The sequence below is a fragment of the Orcinus orca genome, chromosome X (genome assembly GCF_937001465.1).
Source record: "Orcinus orca chromosome X, mOrcOrc1.1, whole genome shotgun sequence".
Lineage (NCBI taxonomy): Eukaryota > Metazoa > Chordata > Mammalia > Artiodactyla > Delphinidae > Orcinus > Orcinus orca.
In genome coordinates, this window is record NC_064580.1 from 21,330,388 (window position 1) to 21,354,125 (window position 23,738).

A 23,738-nucleotide genomic window follows, 5' to 3' on the forward strand; every position below is an offset into this window, starting at 1 on the left:
CTCCCTCACTCCTTACGTCCAATCAATTTCCTTCTACTCACCAATCTACTTCCTAAGTGTCTCCCTGGTTCACCCACTTTCCTCCATCCTCCATCTAAACCAATCTAAGCCCATCTTGTTCAGATTACAGCAAGAGCCTCAAAACCAGTCTCCAGGGATGTCGCTTTTCTGTCCCCTCAATCTGCTCTCCACGTAGCAAGAGCCGCAGAGCAGTCTTTCAAAATATAAGTCAGATACCTGCTCAACATCCTTCATTGGCTTTCTACCGTCCTTTGTATTTGGATTCAAATCCTTAACTTGACTCTGAGGCAGTTTGCCTTCTCTCTTCCCTGTGCTTCTCTCCAGTCTCATCTCAGACCCGCGTTCCCCCTTCACTCCCTAAGCCAAGGCCCCTGTGCTCCGCAGGTGCAGCGGGCGCTGTGCTCCACAGATGCAGCGGGCACTGTGCTCCGCAGATGCAGCGGGCGCTGTGCTCCGCAGATGCAGCGGGCGCTGTGCTCCGCAGATGCAGCGGGCGCTGTGCTCCGCAGATGCAGCGGGCGCTCTTCTCACTGTTTTCTGTGGAGCTCAGCGACAGGCTGGCCCTGCCTTGGCCCAGCGGCCCTGGACTTGAGTGTCCTCCAAGGGCTGCCCCCTCCCCTCACTCTGCCACATACACTCCACCTGGTTAACTCCCGGCCATCCACTGGGGTTCACCTTTAGCATCACTTCCTCAAGGAAATCTCTCAAACCCCAGGCTGGGTCTTCCTGCTTACAATTCTCGCCCATGGTCCACTGCTCTCTTCCTTCAAATATTCCCAGACAGCTTGTTCCATAACTGCCTTTTCCACCTGACTATCAGCTGCCTGAGGGAAGGCAGCGCTCCTGCCTTCTTCTCGTCTGTATCCTCAGCACTGGGTGACAAGCAGGCACCAGGAATATTTGTTGAATGAGTGACTAGATGAACACTGATGTCTAAGTGCCTTTCCAAACCCAGTTCTCTCGGATCTATGGACAGTGGTGAATTTGTCAGCCTTCTAGCCCCAACCAGGGCGTCCCTTTGGAGCTTTCCTTCGCCACCATCTGCACATTGACAGGATCAGCAGCAGGGCGGCCCCGCTGTCACAGGCAAAGCATCCAGTTTCTAATATACTGTGGCTCAGAGGGCAGAGCTGGGGTTGGCCCCGAGGTCAGAAACTTCTTTTAGCACCTTCTAAGAAGGCGGACTCAAATAGAAAACTAAGTAGAAGGTAGAGGGTGCCGACATGTAAAGGCATGGAGATAAATAGCACCCAACTGTGCACGGGGCTCTAGTGGGCAAAGATCCCTGAGAGGTCCCAAGCCAGGGGGCCTGAGACAGCATCCTCACCTTGGTGAGGGCAGCAGGGAGCTTCCTGGTGAGGAGGATATCCCGTCTTTCAGTAGGCAGGCATTTCACTCACAACCACTCCGGCTGAAATGTTAAGGAGATTCTCTAGCCACTAACTGATTTTAGCAAGTCACTCAGACACTGGTGACATGAGCTCACCGTTTCTTTGAAGCCACAGGGTGAAGTCTCTGTGGCTGAGTAACTGAAAGTTGGGGCTGGGGAGAGATTTGCTTTGGCTGGTTGGGAGGTAGGTCCCTGACATAATGAGGCACCCAGCTTCCTCCAAATCCTAATTATTGCTCTGCTAAAAATATTCAGTAATGAGCATGATCAAAGAACCTTTCTCATCATGCTTTGCAGAACTGCGGCGTTTGGTTATGGAACTATTTTAAGAAGCAGCAAAGCACATGTTAATGAAGGAAACTTTCAACAGTAGTAGGCAATATTAGAATGACGATGAGTAATGTGGACCTTACAGTCTACTTCATTTAAGCTCCATCTTTGCTGGAGAATTTTGACATGTAGTTCTGACAAGCAGAGCAGAGGGCTGTAAAGTTTAATTCATGCCCTCGGTATCTCCAGCTTCATATAAAGTGATTTTTGACTTTCAGAATGAACCTCGATTAGAGGATAGAAGCCAAATGTGGCTGCTGACGCCATTTCTGAGCACCTTTCTTCCACGACGAACGCTCTGGCCTTCTCTACCTGGGCCCCAAACAGATTTCTACCGTGGCTCTCCCTTGGTGAGGAATCAGCAGAGTAGATCAATGGACCACAAGAAAGGGTCCTTGTGCCCATGAAAAGGCACATGTAAGTCTTATGCCTGCGCTCCGAGAGCAAGTAAAATGCCACCTGACTATTCAATTTGGAGGTGGGAATTGTGGTGGATTGAAGATGGGCACGATTCCTGTCCCTTGGAATGTGAGCTGGCCTTCGTGACGTGCTTATAACAAATAAAATGTGGCATAAGTGATGCTGCGTGGCTTCCAAGGCTAGAACCAGTGTCAACCGCAACTGAGCTCCCTGTCAACAGCCAGCACCCACTGCCCGCCACTTAAGTGCGCCATCAGGGACCTCCAGCCCAACTGGGCCAGTGTCTGACTACAACCATTTCAGAGACCCTGAGCCAGGACCACCCAGTCAAGCCCTTACTGGAATCCTGTTCCACAAAATCATGAGCAAAATTAAGTGGCTCTTTTTCTTGGCCATGCCGTGCAGCAGGCAGGATCTTAGTTCCCTGACCAGGGATTGAACCCGTGCCCCCTGCATTGGGAGCATGGAGTCTTAACCACTGGACCGCCAGGGAAGTCCCTAAAGCGGCTCTTTTAAGTCACTAACTGCAGCAATAATTCGTTATGCAACAATCGGATGATCAATCGCTTAGAGTTAGCAAAATATTGGACCTGTTTCTACACCCAACAACTAGAACTTGAGGTTTTCCTGATTCCTCAAATCAGGAAAGTAACTTTCTCTTAGCTCACCAGAGGCTATTCACCCAGAAATAAAACCACCGGTAAATGCTTGTTGCTGCTCTACGAGGCAGTCGAAGAACTGTCACCCCAGGACATGCTGACTCAATTAAACCTGGGAGTAACCCCTGGGGGAATTCTGGGTGAACCAGAATCCCCGGTCTGGATTCATGCTACTCTAAGTGAGCTTTATGAACCTACAGTAGCTAACGCCCTGGGAGCTCATCAGAAATGGGAATCTTAGGTCCCACCAGACCTACTGAACCCAAATCTGCACCTGAACAAGATCTTGCAGGGATCTGCAGACACATTGACACTTGACAAGCACTTGTGTGTACCAGGCCCTTCATGACAACTTTCGGAAAGAAGCAGCTTGCTCACACCTCAGATCTTACAAAGACTTAAAAAGGTAATACTCGCCCCATGCCATAACCCATCACTGAGTTACTGACACATCAGGCAGTTCAGCCCCCTCCTCCCTCCTCTCCAACCCACCAAAGCCCACCTCACCATGTTTCCTAGCAGCCTTCCAAGTCTAAAGCGTATGGGGTTTCCTTTCTTGGAACTCCTTACAGACAAGACTGGTATCTGAGACTGTCAGGCCTCCCGTTCTTACCCAATGTTCCTGACCACCAAGGGAGCCCTTTCTAAGAGAACAGTACAGACCTGACCAGCTCAGGGTAGCATGGAGTTCCCCCAGTTGGCCCCAAAAGGATGTGAACCAACAAAAAAAACTCCATTAGGGAGACTGAGTACGTTCTACATAGCAGAATACATTTCTGATATATTAGCCAATGTCATTTTCATTTCTGGGGATGATGTCTGTCCTGAAGCCCTCTTCCCACTGATGCTGAGACCTCCATCACCTCAGGGGAGAGCAGATGCAGCTGCGGATACAGGAGACTGTGTTCAGCTTTTGACTTCTCAAACAAGCTCTTCTGAAGGCTCATTTCCAAAAGAATAGTTATGAAAGGTAAGGCTTTCACTTGAAAGAGTCAGGCTTTGAGGACTGCAGAAAGGGTTTTCTAAATGCCAGGAGTGTCCCTTTGATGATCAAGAACCAGAGGTTCAGTGGACTCAGGGTATAGAATGTTGAACTGTCAGCCCTGGAGTGGGGAAAGATGAAATTAACACAGGGGCAGTTTCCTGCCCTCGGGGAAGAAGACAGCCCCTCCTGAGGTTGAGGGAAAAGCCCAGAGAGGGATCAGAAGCAAGAGAATATAAGCAAGTCCTCTGTCTTGCCCTGACTCAGGTTCAAACCCCCGGGGGCAGAGGCAAGTAAGAAACCCCCTTAGGAAGCCCAGAGCAGAGGGGCTGGTACCCTGTTTACCTCGAGGAACTTTGGGAGGAAATGGTCCCACAGAGGCCCCGTGCCAACATGGCGAGCAGGTCAGACAGGGCCTAATGTGGCTCCCTCCCACCGCCCTCCAGTAATTGTGGGGGACATATTTGACGTTCCTGGGGACCCTCTCAAGGAACACTGATGGTAGCTGGGACTTGAGATCAGCATGACTGCTGGGTGGCACACCTGTAATGTGGGGAGGGGGGTAGTGAGGCAGAGGCTGTGGCAGAGACAGGCCAAAGAGGGCCGTGGCTGGGGAACAGATGGACGCGGCGGCCATGGGGATCTGGTAGCCAGGGATGATGGCTGAGCAGGTCTTGATACCCCACAACAACAGGTCAGCAGAGCCAGATCCGTACCCCATCCAAGCCAGTACTCAGATCATGCCAGGAGAAAAAGGCCACAGGTTGAGTCCACATGGTCTAAGTGCAAACCTTAAAGAGTCTGAATTACTTCAAGTGTCAAGAGTGGGTTGTTTTTTTTCTGTCATCTGTGGAAATGGGAGCTCCTAAGTTTGGTTACAGAAATTCCTCTTGCCCCCTACCCAGTTGTTCTTCCCCCGCAAGAGAGCTGTTCCTGGCACCCCCCCCCCACCTCCGAGTGGCATCTGGCCCTGTGACGCACGGAATGAAGCCTAAACCACTCGTCCTGCCAGTTCTTCTCTCCGCTGACACCTCCACGCACCCTTTACCACATGAACATTGTCGATTTTCTCCAAACACGCTGCACTTCCTCATATACCCCCACCTTTGGACACACCTCCTCTGCCTGCTATATATAGCAGGCTTCTAATATTTTGGTGTAATTATTTATATCTGGCTCTGCTCTCTGTCAAGGGTGAGGGCCGTCTTATTCATCTTTGTATCCCGTTTTCCCACCAACAATAGCAGGCTTGTGGATGCACTCAGTGGTTCGTGTGTTAACCAACGAGAGTCAAAACCATCCAAAGATGGAATGGGCTGCCTTGGGAGAGAGGAAGCTCCCCCTCATGGGAGCCGTGCAAGCATCAGTTCTACCTGGATCTGGCAGTGATGCCAAAGAGGAGGTAGACGACTGGGTGAGTGACCCTTAGGAGCCCGTTCTACCTTCAGAGTCTGAAGGTCCCTGAATACCAGGAAAAGGCTGTAGCGGCAGCAGGCTGAGGGTGAAGGATGGTGGGACCAATGGGTGGAGTTCCAGTGGCCTCCAGGAAGGGGAAAGATGGCTCCGATGCAAGTGCCAGCAATGGGGGCAGCTCAAGTATAAAGTGGCGTGTATTCGACTTCTTGAAATCCCTGAGTAAAGCATATGGTAACTCACTAAACTACAGCGTCTGTACCGTGCCAGATGATGGCTTAACGAATGCAGGAAAGTATGCATGAATGCACCTACAGTACCTATAGATGTCATGTATGGTAGAAAATAAAATAGCAGAAAATAAATTAAGCCATTAAAAATCTACTTCTGCACCTACCTTTAGCTAAAATACCAATTCCAGCCCATCCCTTCCTCAAACTCTTCCTCGCTCCAAGATTCTCAGGCAGCAACAGGCTTATGGGAAGTTTATGGAAGGTGGTCTGATGAAGGAAGAGGGATGGAGAAGCTAAGGAATTCACGTTACCGTACTGCCTCCTCAACCTTGGACAGCTCCACTTATAGCGTCAGAAAAACCATATCTGATCCTGTAAGAGGGTAGAAGTAATTACCTTTGCCCCAGCTGTCTTTTTAAGTAATCCAAATGGATATTATCTGGGGAGGCTGGGTATTTTAAAATCCCAGCAATGACTATTCTGATTCCTGGTGATTATTTGAAACCCTGTGACATTGACGGAAAACCTCAGCTCAGGAAAATGATGAGTATTGGGTAGAGCCGAGACTATTTTTCCATTATACATTTGCCCCAAAGAGCACCTATAATTTGTGAGTTTTTGCCTGTTATAAAGTAGAGCAAAAAAGATGCAAATTCATAGATATAATTTCAAAGATCTTTCAGATCACAGTCTTTTTTTTTTTTTTTTTTGCGGTACGCGGGCCTCTCACTGTTGTGGCCTCTCCCATTGCGGAGCACAGGCTCCAGACGCACAGGCTCAGCGGCCATGGCTCACGGGCCCAGCCGCTCCGCGGCACGTGGGATCTTCCCGGACCGGGGCATGAACCCGCCCGCGTCCCCTGCATCGGCAGGCGGACTCTCAACCACTGCGCCACCAGGGAAGCCCTCACAGTCATTTTTGAAATAAGTCACAGAGTGAGCCCTTCCATCTTTCACTGAGATTTTGTTGGGCTGTGAGGCTAAGATGGTTTGGAGTAATTCAGCACTTGTCATTAGCATCTCCTTCAATAAAGAGGTGTGCGAGGAACTCAGAGGCCAAGATACCAGTGAAAAGCCAACAAATTGGATGAAAGGTCCATATCCTTCAGGCCAAAATATCACCCTTACATCTAAATAATATGAACCATTCCACAAGACAGAAGTGTGTGCCCGAATGATCTGGGTAAGTGGCTCCATTCCCCATGTGTTGGGAAGAGCCCCTGCACACAAAAGGCTTCCATCTTAAGCTGCCTCCCCATCATACTCAATAAAAGCACTCTCTTGTTCAGCCAGCACTTAAGGAGCACCACAGATGTACCAGGGACTGTGCTGGGGATGCAAAGATGGATGAGTTATGGCCGTGGCCTGTGGCACTTCACTCTAGCTAGGGACACACACCCACCCACCCACACACACACACACACACAATCAGGAGAAGGGAGCTGACAAGGAGGTCCATGTGCGAAGAGTGTCTGCCTCTGAAGAGGGCGGGGGCTGTGCTGAATCATGCCCCAGGGAGAGGGTGCATGTCTGGGTTCGCTCCTCAGCTGGGCCCTGACCAAGATGCTCAGAGGAAGGGCATTCCAAGCCCAGAGAACAGCTGGAGGAAAGGCATAAAGCGGGGGTGTGTCTGGAAACCAGGACAGATTCCGTGTACCTGGAGTGTAGAGCGTGTGGATGGCAGAGCACAGAGCTGAGGCTGGTGAGACAGGGAGAGAAACCCAGTAACAAAACCCAGGAGCGGGGACTTCCCTGGTGGCCCAGTGGTTAAGACTCTGCACTGCCAATGCAGTGGGCACGGGTTCGATCCCTGGTCGGGGAACTAAGATCTCACATGCCCCATGGTGCGGCCAAAAGATATCAAGAAAAAAAAACACACAAAAAACCAAAGGTCCCAGAAGTGTCCCAGAAATGGAAGCAAAGACAAGAGCGTCTAAGCAAAGAACACGGTCAGCAGTGTCGTTATGCCCAGAGGGGGGACTGAGCTAAGGCCTCTGGATTGGGTGGTCCAAAGGGCATCTGAGAACTGAGCAAAGATGGGACAGAAGTCAGACTGCAGGTGACTGAGGAATGACAGCTGCCACTAAGAGGAGGACCAAGCAAGGATGTCCGTGAAGGTAGAGGCAGGAGGGAGGGCAGAAGGAAAGATCTGGGTTTATTTGTTTTTGTAAACTTCTACGTAAGCTGGTAAGAAACTACTGGAGAGTGAGAAGCTTGGATCACAATGGGAGGAAGAATAAAAGAAAACATGCTCCAGGGAAGGGAGAAGGTAAGTTCAGATAAGAGGTTAGCCTGGGACAGAAAACATACCCCTCTTCCTCTGGATGCAGTAGAGGAAGCAAGGATGCAAGGACGCAAGGAGTTATGGGTAAATCAGGGCAGGAAGGGGAAAAAGAGGAGGTAAATGTTACCAAGGAGCAACCGAGCATCCCACTGAGGCTAGAAACCACAGATCTTCTATGATGCCCAGGAGCGATTTCCCTGCAGTCAGAGCAGCGTAGGAGTACGAAGAGTACTTGATGAAGGAATTAATTCCGGGGAGCCCGCAATGGAAGGAAACCTCCCTCTTTCCAGTCCCCCAGTAAGTCCCTGGGGCCAACCAGACTCTCTGACCTGAAGAGAAATGCCTAGTGACAAATGGGACAACTTCCAAAGCTCAGGCACCATGTCTGCCTTCCATGACATCAGTTAACTGTTATCAGGAGGAAACAGGTGGCCGAGGAATGACAGTTGCCACTAATTTTTACTTGACTACCACAAATATTTATCCATTCTTTCTTTCTTTTTATTTTTATTTTTGGCCTCTGCATGTGGTACCTGAGGATATTATTATCATGTGACAGGATGACCTATGGCAGGACTGGACTTGGGAGATGAGGAGTCCAGATCATTAATTAGCCAGTTATCTGTATTCTTCTGGAAGGAACTTTCTTGGGAACATAGAGTAATTTCATTGTTAATGAGGAAAGTGATTGCCCTTTAAACAACAGTGTCCGGGGAGGGGGATAAACTAGGAGTTTGGGATTAGCAGATACACACTACTATATATACAATAGATAAACAACAAGGTCCTACTGTATAGCACAGGAAACAATATTTAATATCTTGTAATAATCTATAATGGAAAAGAATATTAAAAAGAATATATATATATGTGTGTATATGTGTGTGTGTGTGTGTATATAACTGAATCACTTTGCTGTACACCAGAAACTAACACAACACTGTAAATCAATTATACTCCAATAAAAAAAATAAACAGGGTCCTGTGATTTTAGGTCCTGTGATGAACTCTAAAATCGAGCCTCAAACCGGAAGTTGAGTACTTTGGTGCTCAGGTTAATTTCTATATAAATACCTACCTGGTGTCTGTGCCACAGCTGAGACTTAGCACATGTCAACAGAGGCTTGCAGAGGCTACTTGGGAGACATGTGAAACGCCAGTGCCTTGTACGTATATGCTGCAGGCCCAGGGCAGACGTCTCTTATTAACCCTGATCACTATGCTGCAGGGGACAGGTGAGCACAGGACGACCCTCACCTGCTTCCTTTATATGCTTGTAAACATCATCAGAGCCAGCAGAGGAGTACGGAATGTCATCGTGGGCCACAAAGTCAATCTGTTGGAGAGAGAGGAGAGTGACATCAACACCGGGATGGGGCTGCATGTCTGCGATTTGAAAATACATATTTTTTTTTAGAACAAAGTAGTTGTAATTAAGCAGTTGAAATGAGCAGTTTAGAAGGCAGACTTGAATCCTTGACTGAAAGGTATTTCCAACTGTCTCTGTTTCCACGAGCTGATGGGAACTAGATTGGTTTCTCTTTTGCTGGTCCCTCTTTTCTTCTCTCACCTCTGACAGTAGGTGTTTTTGGCCTTCTGTTCTTCTGCCTCTAAAATCTCTCCTTCAGACAATTCACTCATTCTTCAGATTTTTTTTTTTTTTTTTTTTTTGCGGTACGCGGTCCTCTCAGTGCTGTGGCCTCTCCCACCGCGGAGCACAGGTTCTAGACGCGCAGGCCCAGCGGCCATGGCTCACGGGCCCAGCCGCTCTGCAGCATGCGGGATCCTCCCGGATCGGGGCACGAACCCATGTGCCCTGCATCGGCAGGCGGACTCTCAACCACTGCGCCACCAGGGAAGCCCCATTCTTCAGATTTTAATCACCTCTGCTATGAGGAGCCCAAATCCTCATTTCCTGTCCCACTGATGGCAATAGGCCCACCCTCACATTTAAGTCATATTTTATTTTATTTATTTATTTTTTTGTCCGTGCCACGCGGCATGCAGGATCCTAGTTCCCCAACCAGGGATCGAACCCGTGCCCCCTGCAGTGCAAGCACAGAGTCCTAACCACTGGACCACCAGGGAATTCCCCCGCTTAAGTCAGATTTTATATTGTAGAAATGAATTCACGTCTCTCTTCGCATTTGATTCATACAACCACCTTGTGAGGCCGGTAGGGCAAGTATTACTATTTCAGTTGGGTCATACGGCTGCTGAAATGATAAAACTTGTCAAATTTGCCCAAAGTCACCCTTTTCTCTTTTGCCAGCCTTGCTGTCACTTTAAAAACCTGTCTGGAATTTTAATTCATCCTGAAAACTGGGGGCCCTTCCAAGGGCACCCCCATTTTCTAAGTTTATTTAGGCTCCAAACACCTTGGAATCAGCCTTTTTTTCCTACTTCCTTCACTCTCCGGAGCACATAGGTCACAAGTTCCATTGTGTGTGTGTGTGTGTGTGTGTGTGTGTGTGTGTGTGTGTGTGTGTGTGTGTGTGTGTGTGTGTGTGTGTGTGTGTGTGTGTGTGTGTGTGTGTGTGTGTGTGTGTGTGTGTGTGTGTGTGTGTGTGTGTGTGTGTGTACATAAGTGCATACACGCATCACTTCCTCTCCATTGCTTATGCCAAATCCAGGGCCCCATCACCTGGATTATTAATACCAACTTGAACCTGACCTTCCTCACTGCAGGCTCTTTCCTCTCCAAGCCATCCCTCTGTCACATGGTGGGGGGACCTCCTTAAACAGAATTTTCTTCTTGTCATCCTTGTGCCTACTGATCTTCACTAGTCCCTTGTTCTTCTCCTCCATCAAGTAAAAACTTCTTGCCTAACTTTCAAAGCCCTTTAACAAGGCTTCACTCCACCTTGAGAGGTAGAGTAGCAGTTTAATTTTGCTGGGTATAGATTCCTGCCCCACCACTTACTAGCTACATAACTCATAATTTAGTGGTAAGGATTAAATCAGGATTTCTCAACCTTGCTACTAGTGACATTTTGAACTAGATAATTCTTTATTGGAGGGACTTCCCTGGTGGTGCAGTGGTTAAGAATTCACCTGCCGGGGCTTCCCTGGTGGCGCAGTGGTTGAGAGTCCACCTGACGATGCAGGGGACACGGGTTCGTGCCCCGGTCCGGGAAGATCCCACATGCCATGGAGCGGCTGGGCCCGTGAACCATGGCCGCTGAGCCTGCCCGTCTGGAGCCTGTGCTCCGCAGCGGGAGAGGCCACGGCAGTGAGAGGCCCGCGTACCACAAAAAAAAAAAAAAAGAATCCACCTGCCAGTGCAGGGGACACGGGTTCGAGCCCTGGTCCGGGAAGATCCCACATGCCACGGAGCAAGTAAGCCCGTGCGCCACAACTACTGCGCCTGCGCTCTAGAGCCCGCGAGCCACAACTACTGAGCCTGCACGCCACAAGTACTGAAGCCCGCACGCCTAGAGCCCATGCTCCGCAACAAGAGAAGCCACCTCAATGAGAAACCCGCGCGCCGCAACAAAGAGTAGCCCCCGTCACTGCAACTAGAGAAAACCCGCGCACAGCAACGAAGGCCCAACGCAGCCAATAAATAAATAAAGTACATAAATTTACATATAAAAAAATTCTTTGTTGGAGGGGGAGAGTCTGTCCTGTGCATTGTAGGATGCTTAGTAGCACCCCTGTCCTTTACCCACTAGATGCCAGTAGCACCCCTTTAGTTATGATGGCCCAAAATGTTTCCAGGCCCTGTTAAATGTCCCTTGGGGGCAAACTTGCCCCCACTTGAGAATCACTGGATTAAATAATATAATTATGTAAAAGTGCTAAAAATAATAACTGGTACACAGCAAGTACTCAATAAATGTTATTATCATCAATTCTATTCTTCGTACTCAAACTTAGTTGTTCCTCGTCTCCAGTGTATGACAACAACAACGTCTCAGGGTAGCCATGAGATTGAATGTGATTCATGTAAGAGCAAAGCACTTAGCACAGGGCTGGGTACATGGCAGCCATCATCAGCATCCCCGTAATTCTGCACACAAGTTGAAGATACAATAGATGCTTAGTAAAAATGTGTTAGTGATTGCTGGAAGTAAATCCTATTGGAGTTTTTCCTTTTTCTTTTTATTCTTGCTGGGAAATTGTCTGCTCTGCTATTACCCATGCACATTTATCAGTGTTCTCTATTCTCTCCTGCATCGTGAATTTAAAAATAGAAAACTCTTAGAACAGCTTAATCTTATTTTTTTGTACTGCTTATAAAAGGAAAGAAGAGCTCCTAATGTGGGGCTGGTAGGGAGATACAAAGCACATAATTTGATGCAGATCAAAAGGATTTCTTGTGTTTTCAACTAATAAAAATCTTCTATCAGTAGGAGTCTCAGGGTCACAAAATCAGAGATATACAGTTCTCTCCTTAAAGCCTGACCCCTGTCCCTCTGGATAAGATATGTGGTCATTTGTTCCACGAAAAATGATGCCTGTGGAACTCTAAGCACCAATAATAATGATGATGACATTTCTGGAGCTCTTGCTTTGAGCCAGCCAGTGTTCCAAGGGTCTTACTAGATGATCTCATTAGATCCTCAAAACAGCACCCATGTTCTGGTTTAGGTAAGTGAGTGCAATATGTTGCTCAAGGTCCCACAGTTAAGAAGTTAAGCCACACATGGACCTGAGTGGTCTAGCTCCAGAGACCACACTGAGGAAGTGGGATGCTGTTGGTCCCCAGGCGGGGGCACAGGACAGGTGCTGCATCAAGTGACATCACATGACAGTGCCTGAAGTGACCTCTTTCCAAAATAAGAAGAGTCTTTGGACTTTCTGGGTATAAGCTGGAGAAACAGACGACTCCCTAATTCTGCTACTTAGAGAACGTGGAAGAATAAGTACCTTGTGTTTTTCCAGAAACTCTGGCGTGAGTGTCCACGGAGCATCTCTGATGACTTCATCCACATAGCGACAGTGTCTCAGCGCTTCGTATCTCTCTGCTTCATTCATCACGGTGAAACCTTTGAATTTGTGGGTGAGGTCATCACTGCAAACTGAAACAGGCAAATGCATTAAATGCTGTTAGCTGGCCCAGGCCCTGCTCACAGCCATCCCAATACAGACATGGCTCCTTCAACAAGACAAAGAACTCAGCCTTGCTAGGTGTGTGACATAATCAAACTCAGGGGGTTTTTTTGTTTTTTTGTTTTTACAGGAACGAAGGATCAGGAAAGTGAAGCAAGCTGAAATCCCCTGGCAATTGAGAATTTCATTTTAGTGTTAATTACAACTGCATTCTCCACTGTGGCTTTTATTAAAATTATTCTCCACGCTACCTAATGTGACTTTCACATCTTCTTATTTCCCTATCTCACCCTTCAGGGAACGTTACTATCCAGAAATAAAATGACCAAATGAACAGACAGAGAAGGCAGAACGAGGACCAAGAGACCTGAGTTACAGAACGTAAGAACAGTCAGTTCCAATTCCTTTAACACATCATTGTACTTAGTAACCCAAGTGTGATTCACGTGCACGCACGTGCGCGCACACACACACACACACACACACACACACACACGCACACACACACGCACTTCTGTTCCCTGGAATGAGGTCCAGTCACTACACATTGGGCCACACGATCAAGAGGAGAAGGTCACGAAATAGAAGATCTGATCTAGCAGAGTTCATCCTTCCCACATGCCATCTTCTCTAGGTCTCGAGTTCCTGAATCCTCAAATGGGGATGGAACTATCCTCCACTATCAGCCTTAGAAAGGATTTTTTGAGGATTTATATAGAAGTGCTTTGAAATAAAGTGAGCAATAAATATTATTCATTATCATATCCAGAATATATTTTTGTTGGCAAAAGCAGCTTTTCTACATGTCAGGAAGAGACGTCATTGTGGCTACAGTCCCTGTTTACCAATATCCCCGTCAGGGTCTTACTGCAGTCAGTCAGACTACCCTGACCACTCCTGAAGATGAGGTTTCTTTTCCTTTAAGGTATTATGTACATACAATAACCTTACAAATGTTAAGTGTACAGGATACGTTTTAAAAACAAAAATACAGGGCTTCCCTGGTGGCACAGTGGTTAAGAATCCGCCTGCCAATGCAGGGGACACGGGTTCGAGCCCTGGTCCAGGAAGATCCCACATGCCACAGAGCAACTAAGCCCGTGTGCCACAACTACTGAGCCTGCACTCTAGAGCCTGCGAGCCACAACTACTGAGCCCATGCGCTGCATCTACTGAAGCCCACGCACCTAGAGCCCGTGCTCCGCAACGAGAAGCCACCGCAATGAGAAGCCCGCGCACCACAATGAAGAGTAGCCCTCGCTCGCCACAACTAGAGAAAGCCCCGCACACAGCAACAAAGACCCAACACAGCCAAAAATAATAAATAAAATAAATTTATAAAAAAACAAAAACACAGTCATTTTGATGGAAACAAATCATGACCCACATCCAGAAACAAACCTGGCCAGAGAGTAAGTACAACCAACGGTTACACCCAGCATCCTCGGAAACCCTCCTATTGCAGCCCTCACACCCTCTGCAACCAAACCGTCAGCAAAACTGCTGGCTCCTTCACAGCGCACCGGAAGCCACGTTCCTCTCACCACCTTCACTGCTCCCTTCCCAGCCCATTCACCATCTCTACCCTGGATTACTACAGTGGCCCCCTAACTGGTCACTGGATTCCAGCCTCCCCCCAACCCCCAGCAGCCTGTTCTCATTGGCCAGAACGATCCCATTAAAACCTGTCAGATGACATCATCCCCAGGATCCGAATCCTTCCCATCTCCCTCAGAGTAAAAGCCAAACTCCTCCAGAAGCCTACAGGCCCCTACAAGACCCACATCTCCCTCGGCCCATTCCTTGCCTCTCTGACTGCATCTCCTATTGTGTCCCAGCCCCCGGCCTCCTTATTTCCTGAAACCACCAGGAATACTCCTACTGAGATCAGGGCTTTGCACTTCCTGTTCCGCAAACCTGGACCAGTTGTGCTCCAAATATCCATCGTGCTCACCCCCTCTCCTCCCTCAAGGCTTCCCCAACCACCCTATTCTAAATTGGGATCCGCCCCCACCACTGGCAGGCCCCACCCCTCCTAACTTCTTGCTATGGCGCTCATCATCATATAACTGTCTTATTCGTTTGTTGTTGGTGTTTCTCTATTAAAATATAGCTCCCTGAGGACAGGGACTTTTGTCTGTTTTATTTTCTGATGGCCCATAGTAGGCTCTTAACAACTACTTGTTGAATGAATTAACAATGCTTGATACACACAGATGCTCAATAAAGGTTTACTAGGATTTAAGATAAAAGGTATATATTTACCTGCAGGTACATTTCAACATACATGCAGATAAAAGACTACTGTGTCTCTCGATACACGTGTATGTCTATATATCTCCTATACATACTTCCTGTGATGATGTATAGACATATGTAGAATGCAATACAACACAGAAAAACACTGTAGTGTCTTACATTACCAAAACGCCATCAACCACACGGCAGGCTCAAAAACCTTGGTAAGTAACAGAATCACCTAAGGAGCTTGTTAAAGATGCCCAGGCTCCACTCAAGGTTTTGATTCAATGGGTGCTATGGTCTAAATGTGTCCCCCCAAAATGCATATGTTGAAATCTTAACTCCCAAAGATGATGACATTAGGAGGTGGGCCTTTGGGAGATACTTAGGTCATAAGGGTGGAACCCTCATAAATGGGATTAGTGCCTTAAAAAGGAGGCCCCAGAGAGCTCCCTAGCCCCTCTCACCATGTAAGAAAACAGTGAAAAGGTGCCAGCTATGAATCAGTAAGCTGGCCCTCACCAGAAGACCATGTTAGCACTTTGATCTTAGACTTCTCAGCCTCCAGAATGATGAGAAATAGACTTCTGTTGCTTTGAGCTACCCAGTCTGTGGTATCTTGTTCTAGCAGCCCGAACGGACTAAGACAGTAGGTCTTGAGCGGGGTCCAGGCAGCTCTATTTTTGACAAGCTTCAGGGATGATTCTGAGGCATACAACATTTGAAAGCCCCTAAAGCATATTATGAACATCTTGAGTAAAGAGCCCAGCCTGTGTTTGAATCACCCATCATGCCCAGCTTGGTGGGTGGGTGGTGGTTAGTAGGGCCATAATGACTATGTTATGTATTGATTCACTGAATGCATTGGTTTTGACTCCATAAATAAGAATTATTTATGGGCCAACCTATACAATTAAAAAATTGATCTATGGCTTTTGAAATGTTCTTAAAAGACTTTACGTTTTTAAAAGACTAAAGGATTTTATTAAAATAGTACCTCAAGAATTGTATTAAGCAAAAAATGGATTTCAGATCCATCAATTTTCTATTTTAAACAACAGAAAACTAGGCCGAACCGTATCCTCCCCCCACTTTTGAACCTGCACCTGAGCAATTTGGTGTAACTTCGAGATGACGGAGGTAATGGCCTCTTGACAGAGCAGAAAGAAAACCACCAACCTGTTTATGCCGACATGGGGTCCTATCTTCATCTCCCAGGAGTGACCTCAAGAAGCAGCTGAACATGCTGACCAGTTATTGTCTAAAGAGTAATTGCGCCCAAAGCAGCACTGTTGTTCCCCAGTCTTGGCAAATGCACCCTGACGACCAGATGGACAACTCTGAGCAATGGTGTTCCGTGGATGAATTCACTGAGCTGTCTGGGAGCTCCCGCTGTAGCTAACCTATGCTGGCAGCTCACTGTGCTCAAGATGAATTATTACTAATACCCCGTGGGAGAGAAAATATAACATAGGGGATGAATTTTGAGCCCAGCAGACTTGGTTCGAATCCCAGCTCTGCTACTTATTACCAGGAACGTTACTCAAACTCTTTAAGCCTCAGTTGTCTGTCTTTAGCACATGGCGAAGTTTGGAGAATTAAACTTGATCATCTGTGTGAGCAGAGAGTCATGCTCAGAAACGTTTGCTACTTATTAATAGTACTCGTGACCTAAGACCATTTGTGGAGATATTTATTCATTTGTGTTTTGGGCTCTGTCTTTTCCCTGTCCCCACTTCATGCGCATGCCCGGCTTCTCGGTACAAACTCGCCCCCAGAAGCTGTGAAGTTCAAGCTGCTGGTAGACAACCTGTCTTTCTGGCTGCGGTTTTCCCAACTTGGGGGAATTCCGTAAGGAAGAAGACAGACAGAAGATTCCTCCACAGGAGGAAGAGGTCAAAGGTCGGGGGGAGGGTCCCACCAGCAGGGCCTCAGGAGGGGTGAGGACACTGGGGTTCACCTGGGCACAGACCGCCGGGGCCTCACCTTCCACAGAAACAGTGGATTTGCTCCTTCCTAGCAATTCTGTGGGCTCAGTTGACGAGGGCAGTGCAAAAACGGTGCTGGGCTGGAGACTGCAAGCCCCTCTCCTGTTTCTGTAAACATTTTAGAATCTTGTTTGACTCTGGGGAGGCGAAGGGACCCCAACAAGGACCGAGACTGAATCTCCCACCAGTCAGGCAAAATGGAGTCTTAGAGGAATATTTAATTTCAATTAAGACACAATAGAGCATAAGCCCACATTTACAGAGTACTATTCATGTCTACTATAGTGGGAATAGTATTTCTATGGCTGTTATCTTTTTATTCCCCTCCTGTGAGGGAGAAGTGAGTATGTGGTGACTCATACCCTTAAAAAAAAAATTTCCAGGAAAAAATCTCTGATCTATTCAATAAATTTTAATTTCTTGTCTTGTTTTTAAATGACATGAGCTTTTAAAATAAAATGGAGAAAAAAAAAGGCATTACAACTGGATAGTTTCAATTCACTAAAATAATGCCCACAGAAGTTTGCATTAAAAATTTTCAAATTATTACTGACTACATGCTTAAAAATTTAAAATGCAGGTATTATAATCATAGTGCAAAAACCATGGTAGTTTGTGGTAGTCGTTACTGCCTAAGGTTGGGAAGTAGACTGTAGTACCTCCAGTTATCACAAGTTCTGGTCTTTGAATCCATTATTTCTGCCAAATACTAAGTATTTCAACTGTACCTGTCTGTGCACTTGCCCCGGCCAGAGTGATTTCATGAGCGAAGCCCTTGCTCCACCCAAGGAAATTCCTACAACAAACCTACCTGCAGATGTAAGGGGGCCCACAATTAATATAGCAGGTTCTTTCAACTCACTGTAACCATTTTATTTGCTAACTATATACATAATATTAAGAGCTAGCCTTTCAACCAACAACACAGAATACCTATTTTAAAGGACTCTCTAAATTTCCTCCCTATAGAATTTTCTGCCATTAAGCTGTTTTGTCAAACTCAAGAAAGATAGTCTAAGGTACTCTTCAAACTAGGGTACACATACCCTTGGGGATACGTAAAGGCTTTTCAAGAGGTATCCAAGCACTGGTAGTTTTAAAGGAATTGATTTCCAGATCCTCAGCTTCCAAGGGTACCCCTTCCTAAAATTAATGGGTCGGAGAAAGCCTCTGTGTCCAAAACCAACCTTACTCTACTTCACAAAAGAAAGCATCATGCAAACCTTACTACCTGCATTGCTAGGGGCAGGGAATTAAATCCTGAGGTCAAACCAAATGGAAACCTCGTTTAATGACTATTCAAAGAACTATGAACCTATAAAAGCTTCCTGTCTTTCTCCTTCTTGCATACGTTTCTGTTATAGGTGAAGTTGAAAGTTAGAAACTAAATATGGTAGAGTGAGGAATAATGCAAATTTTCACCGAAAACTTTGCCTCTACCTTCTCCCAACTATTATCAAAGGATGCAAGGATCTTGAGGGATAAGGCCCACGAATTCAAAGCAAAAGGAGCACTGGACAGAAATACTGAATGATAAAAATTGCTTTTTCATGTAGTTAAGGGTAAGCATTTTTCCAGCTCTTCTCAATGCTTATACTGAATCCTAAAAATGCCTTTTCCCTTGTAGTTAAGGCATAGCATTTTTTCCGTTACTCACTTCAAAATCACTTCAATAAGTCAAAGCTGTATAGGCTGGTACTGCTGCTTCTTAGAAATACAACTGGAATATTTTTCTGGAATTGTCAAATGTTTCAAAGTACATTGGAATAAACACATGGATAAAATATTTACAAGCTTTTTTCTCAGGCTTCATATATATTATTTAAAAAGGAAGTTAAATATCTATTGTATCAACTCACATCATATTTATTCCATTTACAGATAATCTTTCTCCCATTTCATCTTCTAAGTGTTTATTATTTCCTACCTCCTCATAACAGAGAATAAAAGATCTATGCCAAATTACTTTTTGGTAGTATATGCCCTTTTCTATCCTCAAGTACATAGGAAAAGTATCTAATAAAGGGTTAGATATAACCTAACTTAAACTAACCTTTTAATAGATACCCAGGGTATCTAACAAAGATAAGTTATTTCTGATTTTTACATTGGATTTTATTTAATTATTCCTCAAAGCCAAACACCAGAGTTTGACACACACATATACCAATATTTAGACAAGGAATAACATGTCTTTAAAAATCATACTCCTTTTCTTATAAATATCATATAATTTTATGTATAAATTATATTGTATTACTATAAATTAAGGATATTGATTTATTTTTGTAACTTTTTATCTTCTTTGTAACTTGTTATATTAGACCTACATCATTTTAATCTTGACTGATTCTTTTTCTTTTTTTGACTGATTCTTTTATACAATGGATTCTATAATTCATTTCTCAATGGTTTTTATAAAGCTTCTTGAAATAATTAATACATTTGAACTGAAAAGACTTTGTCTTAGTTTCTAGGGTTTTCGTAGGTTTGACAATGAGGACTGGTTTTGCCAATTAAGTTAGATGGTATTTTCTGCAAATTTGCTAAAACTGCAGCCCCAAGGTGTGTGTATGTGTATGTGTGTGTGTGTGTGTGTTTTAAGTTTCTAAGCAAATGATAAATGCATTTTATCAAAAATTATTGGATTGGCAATGGTGTAATGAAATTACCAATATTTCTATTTCCTCAACCCTTTCTGAGTATATCTGGTTGAATAGGTTGCTTTTAAGTAATAGTGTAAGTGTTATAATTAAGAGTCATTTGATAAGTCTTGGTAAAGCCTTTGTGTTATACTGCCAAGAAAGGGAAAAAGCAAATTATTCTAATAGCTTGGAAGCAAATCTTTTTCCAGGTCACATCATTTCTAATCCACTGCCTAACAACAAATTTGAAAGAGGATCTTAACAAATTATCACTTGATAGACCATTAAAATTATTTTGATGACAATGATAAATTATTTTTGTGATATTTGACAAATAGCTTATGAGTTCAAAGACTCAGTGGTATCTCTGTAACAAACTTCTTCCATTTCCATCTAAATATTTCTGTGAACAAAATATTTTAGCACTTACATCTGTAACAAAGAAAAAGAGGAATAAAAGCAATGTTAAACACTGTCTCATTCTAGCAGTAATATATTCATCCACAAAAATATCCATCTACAATTTCTTCTCAATCATTCAAAAGAAGCCAGAGGGTTAAAAAAAACAAAACAAAAACAGGAATTCCCTGGCTGTCCACTGGTTAGGTGTCTGCGCTACCACTGCCGGGGGCACAGGTTCAATCCCTGGCTGGGGAAGTAGGATCCCACGTGCCACATAGCCAAAAAAAACCCAAAAAACAAAAATACACCTTACCTATAGAGGAGCGAGGATAAAAATTACATTGGACAGCCTCACAGAAACAAGGCAAACAAGCAGTGAATGAAGTGGGGAAAGCAACAAATAACATACAAGGGAACTCCCATAAGGTTATCAGCTGATTTCTCAGCAGAAACTCTGCAGGCCAGAAGGGAGCAGCACAATATATTTAAAGTGATGAAAGGGAAGAACTTACAACCGAGAATACTCTACCCAGCAAGGCTCTCATTCAGATTCGATGGAGAAATCAAAAGCTTTACAGACAAGCAAAACCTAAGAGAATTCAACATCACCAGACCAGCTTTGCAACAAATGCTAAAGGAATTTCTCTAAGAAAAGGCCACAACTAGGAACAAGAAAATTACAAATGGAAAAGCTCACTGGTAAAGGCAAACATACAGTAAAGGTAGGAAATCATTCATGAACAAATATAATATCAAAACCAGCAATCGTGAGAAGAGGAGAGCACAAATGCAGGATATTGGAAATGTATTTGACATTAAAAGACCAGCAACTTAAAATGATCTTGTTGGGCTTCCCTGGTGGTGCAGTGGTTAAGAATCTGCCTGCCAATCCAGGGGACATGGGTTCAAGCCCTGGTCCGGGAAGATCCCACATGCCATGGAGCAACTAAGCCCGTGTACCACAACTACTGAGCCTGCACTCTAGAGCCCGCGTGCCACAGCTACTGAAGCCTGCACACCTAGAACCCATGCTCTGCAACAAGAGAAGCCACCACAATGAGAAGCCTGCGCACCGCAACGAAGAGTAGCCCCTGCTCGCCATAACTAGAGAAAGCCTGTGCACAGCAACAAAGACCCAATGCAGCCAAAAATAAATAAATAAATTTTTAAACAACAACAACAATCTTGTTTATGTAGAGACTGCTACTATATCAAAACCTCATGGTAACTGCAAACTGAAAATCTACAATAGATACACACACACAAAGAAGAAAAAGGAATCCAAACACAACACTAAAGTTAGTCATCAAATCACAAGAGGAGGGAACAAAACAGGAAGGGAAGAAAAAAGACCTACAAAAACAAATCCAAAACAGTTAACAAAATGGTAATAAGAACATACATAATAATAATTATCTTAAACATAAACAGATTAAATGCTCTAACCAAAAGACATAGATGGCTAAATGGATACAAAAAACAAGACCTATATATATGCTGTATACAAGAGATCCACTTCAGATCTAGGGACACATACAGACTGAAACTGAGAGGATGCAAAAAGGTATTCCATGCAAATGGAAATCAGAAGAAAGCTGGAGTAGCAATACTCATCTCAGACAAAATAGACTTTAAAGACTGTACCAAGAGACAAAGAAAGACACTACATAATCATCAAGGGATCAATCCAAGAAGAAGACTTAACAATCGTAAATATATATGCACCCAACATAGGAGCACCTCAATATATAAGGCAAATACTAACAGCCATAAAAGAAGAAATCGACAGTAACACAATAATAGTGGGGGACGTTAACACTCCACCTTTATCAATGGACAGATCATCCAGGGAGAAAATCAATAAGGAAACGCAGGACTTAAATGACACATCAGACCAGACAGACTTCATTGCTATTTATAGAGCATTCTATCCAAAAGCAACAGAATACACATTCTTCTCAAGTGCACATGGAACATTCTCCAGGATTGATCACATGTTGGGCCACAAGGCAAACCTTGGCAAAATTAAGAATATTGAAATCATATCAAGCATCTTTTCTGACCACAATGCAATGAGATTAGAAATCAACTACAAGAAAAAAAAACTGTAAAAAATACAAACACATGGAGGCTAAAAAATACACTACTAAATAACCAAGAGAACACTGAAGAAATCAAAGAGGAAATCAAAAAATACCTAGAAACAAATGACAATGAAAACACGACGATCCAAAACCTATGGGATGCAGCAAAAGCAGTTCTAAGAGGGAAGTTTATAGCAATACAATCTTACCTCAGGAAACAAGAAAAATCACAAATAAACAACCTAACCTTACACCTAAAGCAACTAGAGAAAGAACAAACAAAACCCAAAGTTAGCAGAAACAATGAAACCATAAATATCAGAGCATAAATAAATGAAATAGAAATGAAGAAAACAATAGAAAAGATTGATGAAACTAAAAGATGGCTCTTTGAAAAGATAAACAAAATTTATAAACCTTTAGCCAGACTCATCAAGAAAAAAGGAGAGGGCTCAAATCAATAAAATTAGAAGTGAAAAAGGAGAAGTTACAACGGACACCAAAGAAATACAAAGGATCACAAGAGACTACTACAAGCTACTATACATTAATAAAATGGACAACCTGGAAGAAATGGACAAATTCTTAGAAAGGTACAATCTCCCAAGACTGAACCAGGAAGAAACAGAAAATATAAACAGACCAATCACAAGTACTAAATTTAAACTGTGATTAAAAAACTCCCAACAAACAAAAGTCCAGGACCAGATGACTTCACAGGTGAATTCTATCAAACATTTAGAGGCACGTTAACACCTATCCTTCTAAAACTATTCCAAAAAATAGCAGAGGAAGGAATACTCCCAAACTCATTCTATGAGGCCACCATCAGCCTGATACCAAAACCAGACAAAGATACCACAAAAAAAAATTATAGGCCAATATCACTGATGAACACAGATGCAAAAATCCTCAACAAAATACTAGCAATCCAAATCCAACAATACATTAAAATGATCATACACCATGATCAAGTGGGATTTATCCCAGGGATGCAAGGATTTTTCAATATCTGCAAATCAATCAATGTGATACACCACATCAACAAATTGAAGAATAAAAACCATATAATCATCTCAATAGATGCAGAAAGAGCTTTTGACTAAATTCAACACCAATTTATGATAAAAACTCTCCAGAAAGTGGGCATACAGGGAACATACCTCAACATAATTAAGGCCATATATGACAAACCTACAACTAACATCATACTCAACAGTGAAAAACTGAAAGCATTTCCTTTAAGATCAGGAACAACACAAGGATGTACACTCTCACCAGTTTTATTCAACACAGTTTTGAAAGTCCTAGCCACGGCAATCAGAGAAGAAAAAGAAATACAGGGAATGCAAATTGGAAAAGAAGAAGTAAAAATGTCACTGTTTGCAGATGACATGATACTATACGTAGAAGATCCTAAAGATGCTACCAGAAAACTACTAGAGCTCATCAATGAATTCAGTAAAGTTGCAGGATACAAAATTATAACACAGAATTCTGTTCATTTCTACACACTGACAACAAAAGATCAGATGCTCTTGGATTAGAAGAATCAATATTGTCAAAATGACTATACTACCCAAGGCAATCTA

General features: G+C 44.3%; 1 protein-coding gene, 1 long non-coding RNA gene and 2 other non-coding genes across 8 annotated transcripts in view; 2 read left to right on the forward strand and 2 right to left on the reverse strand.

Moving 5' to 3' along the window:
• PCYT1B (phosphate cytidylyltransferase 1B, choline) overlaps positions 1 to 23,738 on the reverse strand; it is a 166,837-nt gene that overhangs the window by 44,540 nt on the left and 98,559 nt on the right. For all 5 annotated transcript variants that reach the window (XM_049705182.1, XM_004284918.3, XM_049705183.1 and 2 more), the window contains 2 exons: positions 12,604 to 12,755; positions 8,989 to 9,067 (listed from right to left, as the gene is read on the reverse strand). In XM_049705182.1, coding sequence (XP_049561139.1) covers positions 8,989 to 9,067; positions 12,604 to 12,755 — 231 coding nt within the window. The remainder of the gene's footprint in view (positions 1 to 8,988; positions 9,068 to 12,603; positions 12,756 to 23,738) is intronic.
• LOC117198449 (uncharacterized) lies at positions 1,104 to 12,743 on the forward strand. Its single transcript, XR_004479629.2, has 4 exons — positions 1,104 to 3,226; positions 3,651 to 3,790; positions 5,047 to 5,216; positions 12,619 to 12,743. It is a non-coding gene; the product is annotated as an uncharacterized LOC117198449 (long non-coding RNA).
• Positions 7,197 to 7,269, forward strand: TRNAG-GCC (transfer RNA glycine (anticodon GCC)). Its single transcript has one exon. It is a non-coding gene; the product is annotated as a tRNA-Gly (tRNA).
• TRNAA-UGC (transfer RNA alanine (anticodon UGC)) lies at positions 9,747 to 9,819 on the reverse strand. Its single transcript has one exon. It is a non-coding gene; the product is annotated as a tRNA-Ala (tRNA).